This window comes from Pagrus major, chromosome 12 (assembly GCF_040436345.1).
Source record: "Pagrus major chromosome 12, Pma_NU_1.0".
NCBI classification, from domain to species: Eukaryota; Metazoa; Chordata; class Actinopteri; order Spariformes; family Sparidae; genus Pagrus; species Pagrus major.
Window position 1 is genome coordinate 19570060 of NC_133226.1, and position 19111 is coordinate 19589170.

General features: G+C 41.2%; 1 protein-coding gene across 2 annotated transcripts in view; it reads left to right on the top strand.

Annotated features, from left to right (window-relative positions):
* The window catches only part of LOC141005506 (carboxyl-terminal PDZ ligand of neuronal nitric oxide synthase protein), a 53077-nt gene extending 37905 nt beyond the window's left edge, over positions 1 to 15172 (top strand). The window contains exons 10-12 of one of the 2 annotated variants that reach the window (XR_012179875.1): positions 1654 to 1975; positions 8359 to 8627; positions 12693 to 12758. Coding sequence is in view for 1 of the 2 variants with exons in the window: in XM_073477358.1 (XP_073333459.1) it covers positions 1654 to 1975; positions 12693 to 13251 (881 nt within the window). In the remaining variant the exon portion in view is untranslated. Of the gene's footprint in view, positions 1 to 1653; positions 1976 to 8358; positions 8628 to 12692 lie in introns of both variants that reach the window. The other variant, XM_073477358.1, reaches the window with a different exon arrangement.
* Positions 15173 to 19111: the final 3939 nt, after the last annotated feature.

Consider the following 19111-nt stretch of genomic DNA (forward strand, 5'->3'; position numbering starts at 1 on the left):
TCCTGTAATTGAGCTTTTTGCTTTGATCTGTGCTGAGGAGAGAACTTACTCCTCTCTCAAGGTGCGAACCTAATTTAAAGTTTTCTTGTAGGTGATCATGATGGGTTGTTTAAATGTTGAAGATGTCCAGATCACAGCATCAAAGGATTAGTCACAGCTAATTAGGACTATGCAAAATCCCAGTCATTTTAATGATAAAGAGTGAGGATGAAAAGGAAAGAGTGCGAGTTAATGCTCAAACATGTTTTCTGGTCATTTTGATAGAATCTAATTTTACAAAAGCATAAACAAGTACACTTTTCAGTTCATGTAGCTACTTTCAGATGTTATTGTCCGGATAAGACCAAATGATGCTTTCCAGTCAGAGTTAGAGGCCAGAATTTCCTTGTAAAAGTTCCCAACTTCTGACCTGGCATTAGAGGAAAAGTCAGGGATCACCAAAGTCTGTAGGGTTCATCCTCTGGGCACCATGAATGTCTGCACAAAATTTCAGTACAACCCATCCAATAATTTTTGAGATATTTTCAAGCCTGGTTCTGAACCAACAGGCTAGTTACAATCCATAAATCCACACAGCTAACATGACCCATATAAATATATAAACAGAAAATACTTTATTTTCTACCTTTTAAGTGTAATCTGCAATGAAAGCACAACATATCACACTCAAGCCAGGACACATTAAAACACATTTACACAGAAACAGGTTCGGAGCTACATTAAAAGGAGCTCCGGGTACTCATATTTTAGGACTGAATCAGAAGGAAAATATTAAAGATATAGATACATAAATATTTATGGTAAAATTATTAATATATAGTTAAATTAAGACATTAAGACATTACCTTTGTAAAGATAGAATCAATGAGCAGTTGCAGTGGACTGCTTTAGATTTTACAGGTGTACCTAATAAAATGAACCCTGAGTGTACATGAAAATGAATTTGCAGCTATAGTTGTGTCGATTACAGAAATTATTCCAGAATGGGATTACTCCCAATTAATTTAACACTTTTACATAAGCAGAGGGCCCTGCATCAACAGCACGTTTACTCAGTGTAACACAATGTGTGTAAACAACAGATTTTATACACAATAGCATCTCCATAATAAAGTAATACCAGATTATGTAATCAGAGTGGATTTGAAGGCGTTCTGTCAGCATTATCTCATACTCACAGACTCTGTGAGCATTTTTACAGTGTTTACAGCCTTTATTTTGGTTCTCGCTCACACACACTCACACTCACACTCACACTTTGTCCCAAGAGAGGATTTTTGGCGGAGGGTATTTTGTATTTAGAACGGTCAGTTTTGCCAAAATAATAATGAATAACCTCACACAGACACACACGCACACACACACACACAGTGGACAGAGCTGTGTGGGATTTGTGTTGTAGTTTATTTGTAGTTGTTGAAAATGACACATCATGTTTCATGCTTGTATTAATCATGTTAGTCCCTCTGATTGAAAATGCTAATCTTGCTAATCTGAGACATGGTGGACCTAAGTGCTGCTCTGGCACAGTGCCAGCTCCTCCTTTCTGTAATGAGAATCAACACTCAGAGAGATTTAGAAAAAGGAAACAAAGAAAAAGCCAACAGGTTGTGTTTAAATCTTCTTGACTTATTTTTGTGTTTTCGATTCCAGGTGGCTCTGAGTCGTCAGTTTCTCCATCAGCAAAGTCTCTGTCTCTGAATCTGAAGAATCAACTCAACCAGACCTTGGACCAGCTCATCACCTCCACACCTGCATGGCCAGTCCAAACCTCACCCCTCTCCCCCTCCCAAGTGGATTGCGCCGAGTCCTACCTGAACCTGCTCAACCTGGAGAACAGCACCAAACCAGACACGTCAGTCAACGGAGACCTGGACCCCTTCATCAGGGCCAACGGGATGGCGGACCACAAGGAGAACTCGTGCAATGAGATTGTCCCGTTCACGTTGAGGAACTCTGCCAGCATGGATGAGAAGTAAGAAATAATGCAATACACTCGCTTGCTTTCTGACTGAAAGTTGCCACTCTCATGCCTCAGCATTCGGTCTCTATATCGACAGATTTACAGACCAGGAAGTATAATGTTGCCATGGAGTCAGTTGGTGAACTGTGGGCCCCATATTTTTAGCCTATATTTGTTTACATTTTTGGCAGATTGGCACCATTAAAAATATGCCGAATTAGTTATTAGCAGTTCCTGTTCGTGTTGCACCCATGGATGTACAGACAACTAGTACTTGATTACATTGATCCCGAACAAAACTTAAAAACGTGATTATTCTTAGGCAAGTCCTGCAATTATAAGTAGAGTCTGTTTTCTGTGATTTCTAAGCAGATTAATGGGCGCATAAGTCACCACGAAAACTAATAATATGTATATTATCAATTATCAGGGCCGATACTTAGAATTTTCGACTATCTGTGTCTGTGTTATTTGTGTCCTATTGCAAATAACTTAAGTTAATTTAAAAATGTGCTACATTGGCTCTGATGCAGCATCCTTACTCTCTCTGTGGTCTCACTCAGTAGAGAAAACATGAAACACATATTTTTTAGATTCAGTGTGACTTAGACTTTTCCAGGATATCATTATCTCCATGTCCATCATTGTTATGTAGCTTCAAATGTTGGCCATGTTGGTAAGCATGACTAATCAGCAGGCCAAACACAGCACCTTTAACTGTCCTGACACCCGTCTATGTTGTCACGCCTCACAGTTTGAAACCCTCTGGAAACAGGTGGAAAACAACTAGCCCGGCTCGGTTGAAGGGTAACAAAATAAAATAAGATATCTTGTTTGTTTATTCTGAACCAAAACTTTAAAAAAAAAGGCAAATCAGCGTCTCACTGGGTTATTCTGCCAGACTATTTCTTGCCTCTGAGCAGCAGTAGCCAGGCAGCCAGCGGCAACGAGGAAGTTAATGATCCGAGCCAAGAAATAGTTTTACACATCACGGCCCGTAAAACAGCGAATTGTCACTTAAAACGTGTCGATTAGTAACACTTTTTTGTTAACTGAATACAGAGCTGTGCTGGCTCTTTCCCCCTGATTCCAATGCTAAGCTAAGCTTGCTACAGCTTCACACTTAATGGGTACACAGAAGCGTGATATCGCTCTTCTCGTCTAACTCTCTGCCAGAAAGCAAATATTTCCCACTATTCCGACTATTCCTTTAACATGCATACACATTCCTGATGTTGTACCAAGTCAGTTTGTGTTTGAAGTAACAGGGCTGCACAGCGACATACACAGCCTTTTAGCTTTTAGTGTTATTAGCAGAGAACAGCTCAACTCAGCAGAAACAGCCTCCAGCTAATGAAAGTGTGACTGTAATCAGGGGATTACAGAACACAGGGAGAAAAGGGTTCGGGTTAGACAAACAAAGAAGGGATCAGGTTTGAGTTTGAAAGAGGGACTCAGAGACGCCTGTGAGAGAGAATGAGATTTAAGAAGAAACACGTCAGCTTTAACTCAGTGTTTCTGTTCCATGAAATAACTCGAGAAGCGAGCGAGTAAAGACACTAAACGGAATCATTTTCTTTTGGAATAATTTATGATGAATGTGTTTTGCTTTCCAGAGATGTTTGAGCTTCTATTTCTCGCCGTCTCGCACGTTTTATCTCGTGGAGTGCTTTTGCCGTTTGCACTTCTGACTTAGAGTCTGAATGCTCTTCATGCAGCTCAGTGATACACAAGCAGCTCTTACCTTGAATGCATACATGGAGCCACGGCATGTAATTACTTTTTAATGAGCTTTTTAATGAGCTTTTAATCTCCTAAAAGCCATCACAAAGACCAGCTATAGTAAAAAAAAAAAAATACAATAAAACACTCCATACATGAGATCAAGCAGAGCTCTTGAGCAGGACAAACTCTTTAGTCGTTTTCCTTTTATCCCCTTCCTTCCCTCTCTCATCCTCTCACTTAAATTGTCTCCTCTCCTGCTGTTTCTCTCCCTGAAAGTGATCCATGGTGAAATGCCCAGAGGAGTGTTAAAGTTGTTTTCAAAACAGACAAGGAGAAAAAGTCGTTGGAAGTTGGAAGTGTGTGTTTGGTGTGCTCGTGCATGTTGTTGTTTGGAACGTCTGCTTTGTTTTGTGTGTGCTTGTCTGAGCTCCCTCCAGCCAGACTCACATCCTGTGGTTTCCTGCAGCACAGACTCCCAGCCAATCCCAGCTCCCATCATTTCACAACCTGAAACTCTACCCACGACATATGCCATTTTTTTTCCCTCTTTTGCATGAACATGTGGGGGGAAAAAATTAAGGAAACACAAAACTTCAGATCTTTTCCAAAGAGAGGCATCTGTTACTGCACGTTTCCATCTGAACGTTAGTTTCATCTGGCAGTATGCCAGACTGAAACCCCCCTTTCTCTTCTCTGTATTTGTAATTATGTAACAAGCGGCATCTCTTTTCTGTCTGCCTCTCTTCCTCCTGGGCTTTTCTATTGTCTGTCTCAAAGGCTTGAGAAAAGATGTCGAAATATACCACCCCAGACTCGTTGTGTTCTTCTTCTTGAAAGTGACTTTCCCCTTTCTGCCATCCTCCCCCTCTTTTATTGCCGTTTTGTTTGGCTCCTCTCCTGAGTGACATCGTCTTTATGTAAATAGATATCATAAAATTTTATGCTGGGGTTTATACTCAAATGGCATATAAAATAATGAAAAGTCGGGTTATTGCTGCAACAGAGAAATGGGCAGCGACTATGCAAACGAGTACTGAAGCATAGGAAAAATAAAGAAAAAAGAGATGGAAACTTCAGCTCCTGTGTTATTGTGTTTCCCCGCCAAACTCCTTTGCATTACCTTTGGCGCAGTCGGACTCCTATACCAGCCCTCCCCCCATCGCACGGCAAATTTTACTGCCTCCATTTGCTTTTGTTTTCTGGATTTCCCTGGCGAATCAATGTTTACAGCCTGAGTGGCTTTATTTTATGTCCTGCAAACTAGCAGACGGATACTCCTCCGCCACCCTCTCTCTTCCCGTCTCTCCTCTTCCTCCTCTTTTTCTTCGTCCTGCCTAAAGCCAACCTCCCCCTGGGTCCAGGCCTGGTCATGCAGAGCAATGGAATCTGTTCACTTGTACTGTACATTATAACAGCAGTTTAGCTTTAAATCACACAGGCATTATCTCCTAACATGGATCATATCCATGCGTGCTCTCCAGCTGGCCCACTGACTCGAGTACTGTATGATCACTGCATATGGTATGTTGGCATACCAACATTATATATGAGCATGTAGTGAGTCACACTTTACACAACAAAGAGAGAAGTGGAAGTAGGATCAAAACAGGATGTAATAGTATTCTTAAAATACACTTAGTGGGCAAAACATTACACCCTGTTATTTGCAACTTTTTGAGTCATCCACCTCTTTATCTGAAAAACACGAAAACAAGAGTCAACAGTCACATCACGTTACAATCCGCTCACATATGGTCAATAAAAAAGTGAGTAATACATGTAAATTGATTCAAATTGTTACATAGAGCCCCTTGAAGGACGACCAACGTTACTAGAATTCATCCTGAGGGGGACATAAATGTGCAAACCAAATTTCAGGGCAGTCCACTCAATAGTTGTTGAGAAATTTCACTCAAAACTGCAAATGAAAACCTGGTGGTGGCATTACAGGAAAAATGAGGAAATCACAGAAGTCATTAGGATACATCATGTGGGTAACATGAATATCTGTAAATAGTTTCATAACAATCTATCTGCTCGTTGTTGAGATATCTCCAGACGAACATTGAGATCCCTCAAGCCATGCATCATGCCCACACAGAGCACAAACACACATATGGCGACGAGCTTATATGAACACTCAACTATACATGAATCACAAGTGAGTCATGCTTTCCTCTGGCATGGTATAGACTTCACTCTTTCACACTCTGACTGTATATGTTGCATAATCACATCTCCTGACCTGACCTGGAGATCTTCCCTCCACCTCTGTCATTTTTCTTCTTTCCCTCTTCATCATTAGCATCATCCTCTACGCTGCACCAGCAGCCTCATTGGCCACTAATTTCATTTCAGAGATGTGATCAGACTGTAATGGACGATGTTTGCAGGCGTTTGGCTGGAGCCGATCCTGTCAGCTGGATTTACACACTGTTGTTCAGAGATAGAAAGTCTTCTTCAAAGATTCAATTGTGTTGTCCGACTCACGTGAGGCTGAATGTGATATCAGAAGAGCCGGGAAGTCACTGAGTAATATCTGACAGATGCTCTTTCGAATATAATTGCTTAAAGTTTTGCAGACACTTAGCGGTTCCCGTCACACTCTTGAAGACTCTCTTCGCCACCTACATGCTTAAACATCCCACACAATCATCCCACACAGTCTCAGATTGGTGTTGCGTGTTCATTTCTTTACTAGAGAAAGACGCTTTTAAAAAGCCACAGAGTCCCTTCTTTGAGTTTAAACCTCCTACTGTGTACTGGATTTCACTGGGAACCGTTTCTTTCAGAGACATGACTAAATAGGAAGTTCGAAATGTTTTCCTTTTGTCTCCACCTGTTGATCTGCAGAACTCCTACTGGGTGTTTTTGAAATAAGAAAGTGTTGCTAATATGTGCTTTGGTCCTCTTTGTTGAATGGTGATGCAAGAAAAACATGCTGTGCTTATGAGTCATCTGTATTACCGACACAGTGGGCGTTCGTTTTAACTTCTAAAACACCTTTGCTGTTTTGGTCTCTATATTGATTTTCATGTGACCTTTAATTGTGCCAAGTAGAAACAAAAAGTGAAAGCTTTAAACCATCACAGTGGTTGTTCTGACTACAGGATACCCATTGTTTGGCCTTCAATTTAGGGTGAAATAACAGTAACTTGCAAAGCTTTTTAACCCATCACATTGTTTCTGTATGTTCAGTTACCTCTGATTCCATTTGTAAAAGTCCCATTAATTCTGTCAATAGACGTTCGCTCAGTCACAGTTCAGTAGCCTTGATAGGTATCAAACTCCCCCAGCTGAATCATCGGGACAAAAGATTAACAATTGTGCAAAAACACAGTGTTTTTTTTTTTTTACAACCAGTGAAGGGTTAACTAATGTAGGCAGGACCAACCTCGGGGGTGGTGGAATAGGGTGACCAGATCCCAACAAACCAAATGTGGGACAAATATTTTCTGTGGTACAATGTGAGACACTTTAACAATTTTTTATATAACATCCAGTTACTTTAAAAAAATAAACATTTCTATCCTGCCCTTTAGCTATGAACATGTGCTTTGCCCTTTGGTTGATTCAGTAGAAACTGCTTTTGCTGGTAACCCACCACAGGAGTTTTTTGTTCTTTTTTGCAATCTCCGAGTGTGGAAAATGTGACACGCTAACCAACTACCTGCTGACCTGTATCGTTGTGATGCACGGTGTGCTCAGTGCTAGTTATTTCAGGTGCTGTTACCAGTCTTACTTTCCAACAAAACACATCTCAGTGAAGACAGCCTTCACTGTTTCCTCTTCACAGCCATGGATAAAAGCCAGATTTTAGGAAAGCTTGTCAAAAGCCTCTGTCCTGCACAGTGGTTTGACTATTGAAAATATAGCCCAAACAATATATCGGTTGGCTGAAATAATCAGCCGATATTTGTTTTCCTCTTTTAAAAAGGCGCCTGGGGTAATTTGTAGTATATTGAGCTATGTATATATCATTCAGATATGTTTATATATAAAATATGTGTTGACCTATATATATCATTTAGATATGTCGGCCTATATATCAATGTCTGAACTTTTTTTTATTTTTTCCCCAATATCAATGTCGGCATCAGCCCCAAAAATAAACACAAGGTGAGAAATAGACTACATTTTGAATTTGCATTTTGAATCTGCTGCTGCTTCGATTTTTGCTTACAGCTGGCTTTTTTTTGCCTCCATGACAACGACAGCCGTGACCAGAGGCTTTATGTTTTTGGGTTGTTCGTCCTTATGTCCATCCGTCCCATTCTTGGAAACGCGATAACTCAAGAACACCTTGGGAGAATTTCTTCAAATTTGTCAAAAAACATCCAATTGGACAAGGATGAACTGATTTTTTTGGCGATTACTCAACACTTTATATGATTCTGACAAAATTTAACACAAATGTCTAATAGGATAAAAGACCGTAACGTAGACTCCAACGTCTTTCGTGTTTCCATCTTGGTAACGTTGAGGTTATCAATAAAAGAACAATTTTGAATTGGGTCAAACATTTCTGAAACCAGCAGCTCCTCTCACAGTTACATTGCTGTCTTACAACTGGCTGCTCCAAAGTTGGAAATGTTCAAATTCTACAGAATGCAGCTTTACAGTAGCTCCCTGATCGGCTGTAGTCTAACTGTTGCCTCTCTTTGGTACAGGTGTGAGGACCCTCTCCTGCTCTTCCTATTCCTCCTCTAACCATCCCTCATTTTCCCTGTCAGTCTGCTCAAACAAACAAACTGAACCCCAGATTAACACCCAACGAGCTCATGCGTTCCATCGTCCCGTCCCTCATCCCCGTCCCTCTCATCGTTTGCTGCACCAGCCTGCCTCTCCCTGGGAGCCTGGGGTGCTCTCTGCCACTGCCCCCTTCCTCTCCTCTTCCTCCTCCTCTTCTTCTCCTCTCTGCCCCTTCTCCTCCCTTTATGTGAGTATTATTCATGACTACCAGCATGTAGAACCAGTGTCTGTGGCACAAGCATGGGACGAGGCATGTGGTGGGTGAACAGTGTGGGTGGCTCGTGTGTCGGTCTCACCAGTGATTTCTCTGCTAATGACTGCATAATGACCTCCATTTACATGCGGATGTGGTCCTGCAAATTCATAACCACATTAGCATCAAGCTGATCAGTAGTCACAAGTGTCTTATGCATGGTAGCGCTGTCTGTGTTTTCTTTTCCACCCTTTTGCTGGACTTGTTTTGTCCAGGGTGCTTTTTCCAAAATAGACCAAATGTTCTTGTCAAGATCTGGTATTATCTTGTCAGCGCAGGTTCCACCTGAACGGTAAAGCTGTCAGAGCAGCGGCAAAAGAAAAGTACATCTTGATGTACCTGTCTTATACTCACTGTGTTACACTGACGTTTATATTTATGTTTGTGTGAGTGTTTGTCGGTTTTTGTCACGTGCATGTCACCAAATCACTGCCCTCCAAGTGGAGAATGTTAATAAGCCCAGCCTCAGGCACACAGCAGCAGAGGTCTCACATACTATACTGTTTGGGGCCAATACTGATATTAGAAAGTTTAAAGTTACGATATCAATATATTGGCCACTACATTTTTTGCAATGATCCCTTAATCGTAGTTATGAAATACTACTGGGGTCAGAATATTGTATTTTACAGTTTAACAGTAAACCTTATTGTATAAGATGTCACTTGAACAGTAAACTTCGCTCAGAATTTACTAATTAGAAATTACCCAAAGCATCTTAATCTGCTCTATAATGACTAAATTAAAAAGGTCTGATGTTGGCGCATATCAGGCGACATATACGCAGATAACAATATATCTGTGAGGGGCTGTTATCGGCTGATATTATCAACCAACTGATATATCAGTTGGGCTCCAAAATAAACTAATATTATTTTTGGCTAATGTAACAAAATTAGTCTTGAAATAAAATAAAAGGTTATTGAATTCTTCCATCAGATCAGAATAGAATTGTATTCAACAAACCTGATTAAAGGTTGTCCACACCAAGAGCAATAACTATAACAGTAACTATAAATACATAGATAGTTTTAAAAGTCTTTTTTAACTCAAGTGGATGGCGGAGTCCACACCACAACTTTAAGGACAGCGAAAGTGGTATGAACGATACTATAGAACGATAGAAATCTTCTAAATCTTCTTTAGCAGTCATAGGAAATACTGTATATGTGATCAACCTCCTAAAAATCTCTAACTTTAGTGTTGAGCATCAAAACATTTGAGTAGTGTGGTCCATATAACATATAATCCTTAAGTTTAATGTAGAATAAATCTGATTGAAGGAAGATTCAGATAGGAATAAATGTGGGCTCTAGGCAACGTAAATTCAGCCTTTTCTAGTCACCTCGAGTCATCTAATATCTATTATTGTACAGGTCTGAAGAACATTTTGCTCTTTAAAGGTTAAAATTTGGCACAAAGGTTTGTCATAGACAATAGCAGCTGAGACACATGGCAGGTAGGCTGAATGAGTCTAGAGCGATGAATGGTGAGAGAAAGGTGAAATAATAAAGCAAGAGGTAGAAAAATGGGAAGAAAACAGCGGAGGGAGAAAGGGACAGAGAAGAGGAGCGCTGAGTCAACGGTATGATAACGAGTCCAGGGAGGCAGACAGCTCCTTGATCCAGCTGCAGATTCATCTTCAAAACTTGGCAGCACAAATATTCACATTCAAAACTAACAGCGCAAGAAACCAGAGCTGAATCCAACTTGAAACTGGACTGTTTTCAAGTAGCCATGGGTTTAATTTTAGCACCATGTGGGCCACTCTGTCACTTTGTCACATTACTGATGTAATTTCCTCAAATTAAACAAAACCTTCTTCCCACACAAAGATTTGTTGTTTGCAAGACTGTAAATGGGAGCAGGGACAACACTAGAAGTATAGATACACACAGATTTACAGCATAGCAACTAAGAGATAAACCCAGGCAACCAAATTGCAGTTTTAGAAGATATTTAATGTGGATGCACAATAATATTGGTACCTCATCAGTATCCACCAGTAGAGGCTTTAAATTAAAATATCGGCATCAGCCCAAAATAAACATTTCTCCCAGTATGATAGGCCGTAAAACGACAAAGAAAGATAAAATCAGCAAATATACATCTCTTGTGGCAGCCAAGTCCATCAAAACTGAATTCATGGCAACCAATGATAAAATAAACATGGACATGGAAAAAAAAACCTTTTACAACCAGAGATCTTTTTTTTTTTTTTTTTTTTGTTATTTGTTCATTTAGAAGCAATTAATTGTGTGGAAAACGATTCAAGGTGATTTATTTGTCGTTACAAATCACAGGGTTGCATAACAAAATAAAAGTTTGTGACTCCTTCATGCTACACAGACATATAACATATATACAGTTATTTATATACATATACACATAAAAACGTTGTGCATTTTTTGTATTTGTGTCAGGGTACATGTAGTAGTAGCAACAAGGTGGGGATGGATGTGGTCGACATCTTCGTATTGATCTGGAAAACACTGTATGTCCACTTTGAGTGTGTGAGCTCCAAGCATCAATGACTTAAAACACAGAGTCTACCATCTTGTCCCACTGAAGTGTAATGTCATTTGCTATTTAGATTTGACATTCACAATTTATATAATTATTGGAATGTCTGGACCAGATTTTGTTTGAGCTGCTGGTAGCACTAGAGGAAATATTAGGGTAAACATCAAAGTTGTGAAGTTGCATTCCAGTCAACTTCAGAGGTTGGAATTTCCTACTTCCAACCTCCAAGCGCTCTAGTTGCAACGCCAAAAATGAACAAAATGAGCAGTGCAGCCTCCCTGCATAAGTAAACTTAATAACTTAAACTTAAGAAAAATGACTCATGATCTAACAGATGCTATTATACAGTTAATTTTGTCTAGAACGTGGCATAAATACCAGGTTTTATGTCAATCTATCCAATATTTTCCAATTAAAATCAAAGCATCCGGCTTGCTTAAGGTAAAGTCAGCTAAACACCAAAGTCAGTTTGCTTCATCCGGTGGTAACCATGATTGTATTTATAAAAAATCAAGGCAGTCCCTTCAATAGTTATTGAGATATTTCAGTGACTAACCAACCACATCACCATCCCTTTTGCCATCGCACTACAATAATAAAAGCTGATGATACCCCTCGTGACATTGGTATCATTTGAGTTTATATTGAGCTTAACCAAACAGTATTTGCTTCTCCATTTGTTAGTAGGGGAAACAGTGGATAATTAAGTCTGGAGATGGTTTCCCTGCACCATTACCAGAAGTCTGTCATTACTGTAGCAGCAACACCGACCTTGTATGAAAGCAGAGACAGTAAATACATCAGCAAGTTCATTACCCAGACCAGATTCAGCCACAGACCGGATTTCACAGGGGAACGAAGTTAGCAGCCACCAGTACAGTGTAGGTGGGAGGAGTCGGGGAGGAAGCGAGGCTCGTTAGCGGGTGTGTGTCAGGACTCATTTTCACAGAATGACTGTGTGTGGTTGTGCGCTCTGGTGCATTTCTGTGGTACAATCAGAGACACTGCAGTGGAGCTATTTCTGGTGTGTGTACGGGGAGGGGGGGGAAGCCTGCAGCTCTCTCCTCGCTTCTTTACCCCCCACTCTCTTTTCTTCGGCTTTCTTTTCTTTCCCTGTCTCTGTATTTTCTCAGTAGGGTAGCTGTGGGATGTAGATAAGTCCCAGACCCCAGGCAGCCAGAGAAAGAGAGGGAGTTACTGTCTCGTCTAGCAACAGCTAGCGTCATAGTACGCTCAGGTTAATGGGGTATAATGTGACTGATGGAGACGAAAACTGGCTTGAGGCTTATTCTCATACACCTGCTTGGTACAGAGAGATGATCGTGCTAAATCTGAATTAGCAAAATAAAATGGCAATGAAAATGTCCTCATGGATGTACAGCACATCTTTTTATTAATAAAAGCTGGTGAAGGGGATAAAATAAACAAATAAAGGCTTTTTGTCGCTAACCAGTGCCTCTGTTGTCTCCCTGGCAGGTATAAACAGACGATCCCCAAACTCGACCCCCCTCCGCCCTCCATGAACCGCAAGCGGGCCAGCAGGACCTTGTCACCGGGGTCAGACGTTCCAGCTGTGTCAGAGGTCACCAGCTCTAACGACGTGGCCCCCAGCCGCAGCAGCAGCCTCTCGTTCCCAGACATCACCCCCAGCTCCTTGTCGTCGGCTGATTTCCACTCGCTCAGCAACGGCGAGAGCAGCTCCTGCTCGGCCAGCGAGGACTCTGGCGTGCGCTCCGAGACCAAGTCCCTGCTGTCGCCGCTGCGCGATGACGACGACCCCTTTGGGGACCGCGGGACGTTTCTAACGGCCTCCAGCGGCTGTGACAGTCCCCTGGAGGAGAGATGCGAGGCAATTCTCTCTCCCTCCAAGTCGTTTCCCGCTGAGCCCCTTGCCCTTGTCTCACATTCGGACACCTTTGAGCACCCACTGCCCTTCTCCTCTCCCATGAATGATACCTGCCTTCACATCAGTTTCTCTGAGGATGAGCTGCTGGAGAGCAGCCAGGAGGACCCTAACGTCCCACAGCGGAGTTAGGGGGATGAGCTGACGGGCCCCTGGAGACCTTTCACCATGTCCTTCAATCAGCTTTTTAATGCAATACTTCCTGTCAGACCCTCCTATGTTTGCACTGGGCTCCATTTCAGGACCTTTAATTATCTCGTCCACTTGTGACACAATACAGACATAGAATAGTTACTGAAGAATAATCTATCGTATAAATTATTAGCCAGATTTAGTATTTTTGTAATGAAATTAATGATCTAATTTACTTTGTAGTGACTAGAATGTTAAGCAGAATACATGTAGCAGTTCTTGCACTGTTAAGGTCACACGTAATTTACCGTAGAACTCAAAGCCAACGAGGGAACACATTTTATTTTTGCTAGTAGTCGACATTACACATTGTTTTGTATGATGCTTCACTGTGGCGCAAAACTACTGTGGGATATATGAATTTCTGCAGGTTTTATTCACGATGATCATGCAAACGTTGGTGATGTTGGGAAGAGCCTCGCAGTCTGTAAAGCACCTGACTGGATGATGAGTGGAGAGAAAAGAACAAGAAAGTCAGATAAAGGAAAAGGGGAGAATAAAAATGAGCAGATGTAGTTTTGGTGTATGCACATCCATTTGTGGCTGTGTAGTATGTTTTTTATTAGCACGGCTGAGTGGGTTTTAGAAAGTTTTGTGCTACTTGTATTTGGGTTTTTCAGACTTGTAGGTCTTAAAGCAGCGCTGGAAAATTGCATTGATTCAGTTGATAGCACGGCTGTAATCCCTCAAAGTAAAGGAATTACCACATTGACCTAAAATATGTTAGTTTTGAGAAAAGGTAATGGAAGAGAGCAAAGTCGACACAATGAGCTGATGGCAGTAAAAGCTTTGGATTGCACCTGTCTGAGTGGGTAGTCTGTTATGAAATGAACTCAATGGAAAGATAATTGGGGAATTTGGAACGCTTGGCAGATGGATTTTCTATGTTCTGTCTGAAATCTTGAATAACCAGCAAATGGGTTTCATTTCGAGCTCTCAGGACAGATTGACATTGTATATACATGGAGCTTAATCTAAACATTGGGAACATTGTTTCAGCTTCATACAGTCGAGCTGCAACGATGACTTGATCAATATCAGATAATTCATCCATCTCTTTTTTTTACCTTAAAGTGATGGTACAGTTTCATGTTATAATGTGAATGGTGTCTCTGTCACATCCAGTGACAAGTCTGTGGAGAAAATGATTAAATCGACAATGAAAATAATATTTTGTTGCCGCCCTAGAACTGAATATGGAGCTTTCAAGATAGGATATTACATAAAGAGAGACATTACTTTGTTGTAGAGCTGGCCCTTAGAATAATATAGCAATATTTTTAGACTCTTGACATTTTGAAATCTCCTCAAAAGCACTTCTTGACCAAATACCTTGATTGTACGGATGAGTATTGGTGCTTTCACAGAATATTAACCCAAACCTGATTTTTGATCAATAATCATCAGTAACGTGGATATAATGACTTACTGGTTAAAGAGAAGTATTAGAACAAGTAGAACATTCTGATAAGTTCAGAAAATGTACGCCACTTTAATGTAATGCAGCCATTAAAACCAGGAAAAGACACTTACAGCATGTCATATCACGACCTAAAGATATCCAGAATCATAGACGAAAGAGTCTAATATCACGATTATGATTTAATATCATTACTGGTTTAATAATAAAGGTTACCGGTGTAACAGTTGACAGGTAGAAGTAACAGTAAATGGAAGCGAGAGGAAAAGCAGCCGAGGTGTGAGGAGAGGGGTGGTGATAAGGTGCAGGTGTAAAATGCCCACAGGGGGAGCTTTTAACACCCAGAGACGAGGCTTTTCTCAACATCACGCGTGGCAGGGAGGTATGACAGCAATAACGTGTGGAAGAAAAAAATAAAGAGGAATAGCTGAAGAACTTCAACGCTTAGCTGTGTTGTCTTTTCTACATTTTCTTATCCAGAGTGTGTTTGTGTTACATGCAGAAAACTACAAGACCAGTCTCTTGATTATGGGTGACTGAACACGAAAATGGTTTGTGTATGTAGTCATTCAAAGGAGCCATGGCTCACTTTACTGCTTAAATGACCCTGTCACTGCATGCGTCTTTTGTTGATACACGCCTTCTCTGTAATTTCCCATCGCTGCAGCTCTGTACACATAATTTCATCCACTGACTGACGTGGATGCACTTTAAGTGGCATTCACATGTAGTATTCAAACAGGTGAAGCAGTGGAAAATCATAACAAGCAGCTCACAGCTGGGTTTAAACCACTGAGTAACAATGCAACCACAGGGCCACTGTTCATTTCTTCAGTTTGAAAGGGATCAAGCTCTGCCCTTTTTCTCTGCACTAATTATGTCTCCTTACATTCACATTTGGCATTAAAAATCCATGTCTGTCAAACTTTTTCCCACATGCATAACATTTTAGAGGCTCGTTGACACTTTTGGTCACTTTCTCTGAGTGGTTTTGCTCCCGAGGTGCCTTTCTTTAAGGTGAGCTGTTTCCTCTGTTGCCCCCGAGCCTACAAAGCTCGCCTCTGCAGTGTACACCGTCGCTTCGAAGGCAGGAGCAGTTGACTGACAGGCTTAATGTGTTCACGGTGTCAGTGGGTTGCAGTAATGAGAAGGGAGGCAAAAAGGAAGTCCTTCAGCGTTAAGATGTTCGAGCTGTTATTTCCCCTGAACCTCTCTGATCTCTGGAGAACAAACACCACCTCTGCTACAGGCTGAACAAGAGAATTGATGAAGCGTGTGTTGTGTTTTATTTCTGGCACAGGATTTCTTCCTGTGTGCCCTCGCGCCCTCTTTCAACTCGGAATTCCCCAACTGGCCAATCAATAATCCAGGATGTCTACGCGGCTCAGGATAGCAGGAGCGACTCCCTCTTCTCTTGTTCTTGCTCTCCAGAGACGAGGCCTCCACCTGAGCCTGTTCAATACCAGACTGCATCTGATCAGCGATCAATCCGACGTGCCTCTGAAGAGCTAGATTGCAGCTTGACGTCGGCTATGGCCATGGTCCTTTATGCGCCAATTAATGCTGCTGAAAAGTCATTAGTCTGTGAATAGACAGGAGCGAGTTCAAAGCTTTGTGTTGATGATCACAGACACTTGGTTTATTGTATGCCTTTAACAGCTGCCAGTGGTAATGAAGATAAAACAGCCGATTAGGTGTAACTTTTCAAGATTATTCAAAAATGCTTGAGTGCCCCTTTTTTTTACAGTCAGCATTTTTTACAGGATTTTAAATTAAGAAAAAAAAAAACATTAAACAACCGATAACAAATTTTGGGGGATGGGGAGAAATCATCGGCACAGCAGGCTACCTCATAATTAAACCTAATTGATTATCTGGTTATCATAAAGGGAACTTTCAGAAACGGGTGACATCAAGTAAAAAGAAGAGAAGATACCACTGAGGTCAGGCCGTCGGTCATCTTTCATTTAAATGCAAATTTGTAATGTCGAAAGTTCCCCACTTGATGCCAAATCATTGCAGGACCATGATTATCAATTAACATACTGTATCTGTTATTCTTTCCACAACCAAGAATATGAGCTGGTAACAGTTTTTCATCCTAGTGTTTGATAAGAGCCTAAAGGCGTGGCTGCATCATGTAGAGCAATAATGTAGAGGAGGTGTGACTGCCAGTGCATACTGTCTGGGGGTCTGCTTGTGCGGTGCTCAGGCCCAGAGTTTTCCAATCAGCCTTATGGGTGAGATTGTATTAAATGCTAAGCTGAAGTCAACAAACAGCCTCCTGATGAAGCTGCTGTTATTTTCAAGGTGTGCGGAGACTGAGTGGAGGGCAGTGGATATGGAATCCTGGATGAGTACAGATGTATGAAATTCTCAATGTCGAGTCAAACCAACCCAAAATATGAGCGTGGCAGCAATGTTTTGACCCTAAAGTGTCTAAAAAGAGCCTTAAGATATGGATGAATTATTTGGCAAAACAGATTTTGGGTAATAAACACGTGGGAAAAACGGACACTACATTTTTTTACACAAAGAAAGAAAGAACTTAATGTATGATACATGCCGAATTTACAGGAAGGGCCAAATACTTGCAAAATTTAGCGATTTTGTAAGGGAGTCTGGGGAATTTCTCTCCCTCTCTCTCTTGTTTAGGAGAACACTGTTTTGCTCCAGACATTTTCTCTGTATGACAAAACTTCACACAACTTTCCATTGGTTTGAGGGTGGGTACAAGTTTCATTTTTGGGTGAACTTATCCTTTAAACCAAACACATATGCTTCAGACATCTCTTTCCGGCCCTACCCAGCTAGAGTCCTTTCTCACTATGTCATAGCTTTATTAGGAAGACAGTCACCTCAGATATGTAAACATTGGTGTCAGGCAGACAGATGAAGCTGGGAATAGGAGGAAACCGAGGTGGAGACATGCAGCTGCTCACCCATTTGTCTTTTAAAAAGCCTTACACAACGAACAGCTTACATCTTCAGTGAGACATTTAGATTTTTATGACTTATTATCTCCTCTTCTTACACTTGGTACTGCCACTGCTCATTGTCGTTGCACACACAAATACACAGTTTGTCTCTTCTCTGTTTGCCATTTCTTTTTATTAGCTTGTAGCAAACTCAATACCAGGATAGACAGGCATAAACGGTCCTTGTTGAAAGAGTCCTGAAGAGCCTGTGAAGCACCTCGGAGAGAGGGCTTGAGGTGAGCGGCGTCTGGAGTCGGGCCCTGGAGGAGACACAATACCCCCTGGGTTCAAACCATTTCATTTCCACAAAAATGTATTCCTTTGCGGTCAAGTGGACGAGAAGTAATACTTAGAGTATCCACACACAACTTTTACAACCTGCCGGAAAGGGTCAGCCGCAGTCTGAAAGCCAAGAAGCTCTTGTTTGCACTCTGAGATCTAATACCAGCCGGCCTTTTAAAAATCTAAATATAGTTTGTGATGACAAGACTGAAAAGTGATGTTTGCTTTTTATTTTTTTTAAGCTAAAGGGAGTTGTCCAAAGAAAGAAACACTAGCTCAGTGTGCTCATTTAAGAGCCCTGCAGGAGATGTTGCTTCAGAGCTGCTGCTTGGCTCGTTCACCGCTTGGCTTTTGAGGCCAAGAGAGAAAGTTTAGGAGGTGGTTTGCATTGTGGGAGGTTCCTGTTCGCTCCCAAAGATTCCAGTTTTAATATGTTGATGTAAATTACACCTGTAACACAGCAGCAATCCAGTCTGGTCAACTAATCCAAAATGAATAGTTTGACATTTCAGGAACTATTCACTTTCTTGAAGACAGTTGGATTAGAAGATCGATAGAGCTCTCATATATGTCAGCTAAATTAAGTTACAACTGGCAGCCCGTTCAGCTCAGTGCAAAGACAGTCACTCAAGTAAAATAAAAATCTTTTAATATCAAACAAAACCATTGGCATATTTGTTCGTTGTCTCCTGGTGTTGATATAAGAAAGCACATAATACAGTTCTGTGTCCAAACGTGCAGATAACCAGTATTTATCTTTTACTACCCACTGTTCCCCACACGTATAAGAACGACCATATATGTCGACTGTGAAAGCAGCTTATCACGTCCCATATTTATCTTTCTTGTTAGGTGGCGACCTCTAGTAGCTGTAGTAATTGTTAAAGCAGCAAAGGAGGAAGTGAGGTGAAGTAAAGAGTGAAAAGACCGCATAGGGAGGAGGTTGGGGATCATCCAGGAGACGGCTGCTCATGTCCAGTGAGACAGCAAACGTCAACAGCGAGTTATTTTAACGTACTAATGTAGTTGTGACATCAGATATGTTAAGTCCATCTAATCTAGCTATTTTAAGCCAAAACACGTTTTCCTAAGCTTTATCAAGCAGTTTTCTTCCCTAAAC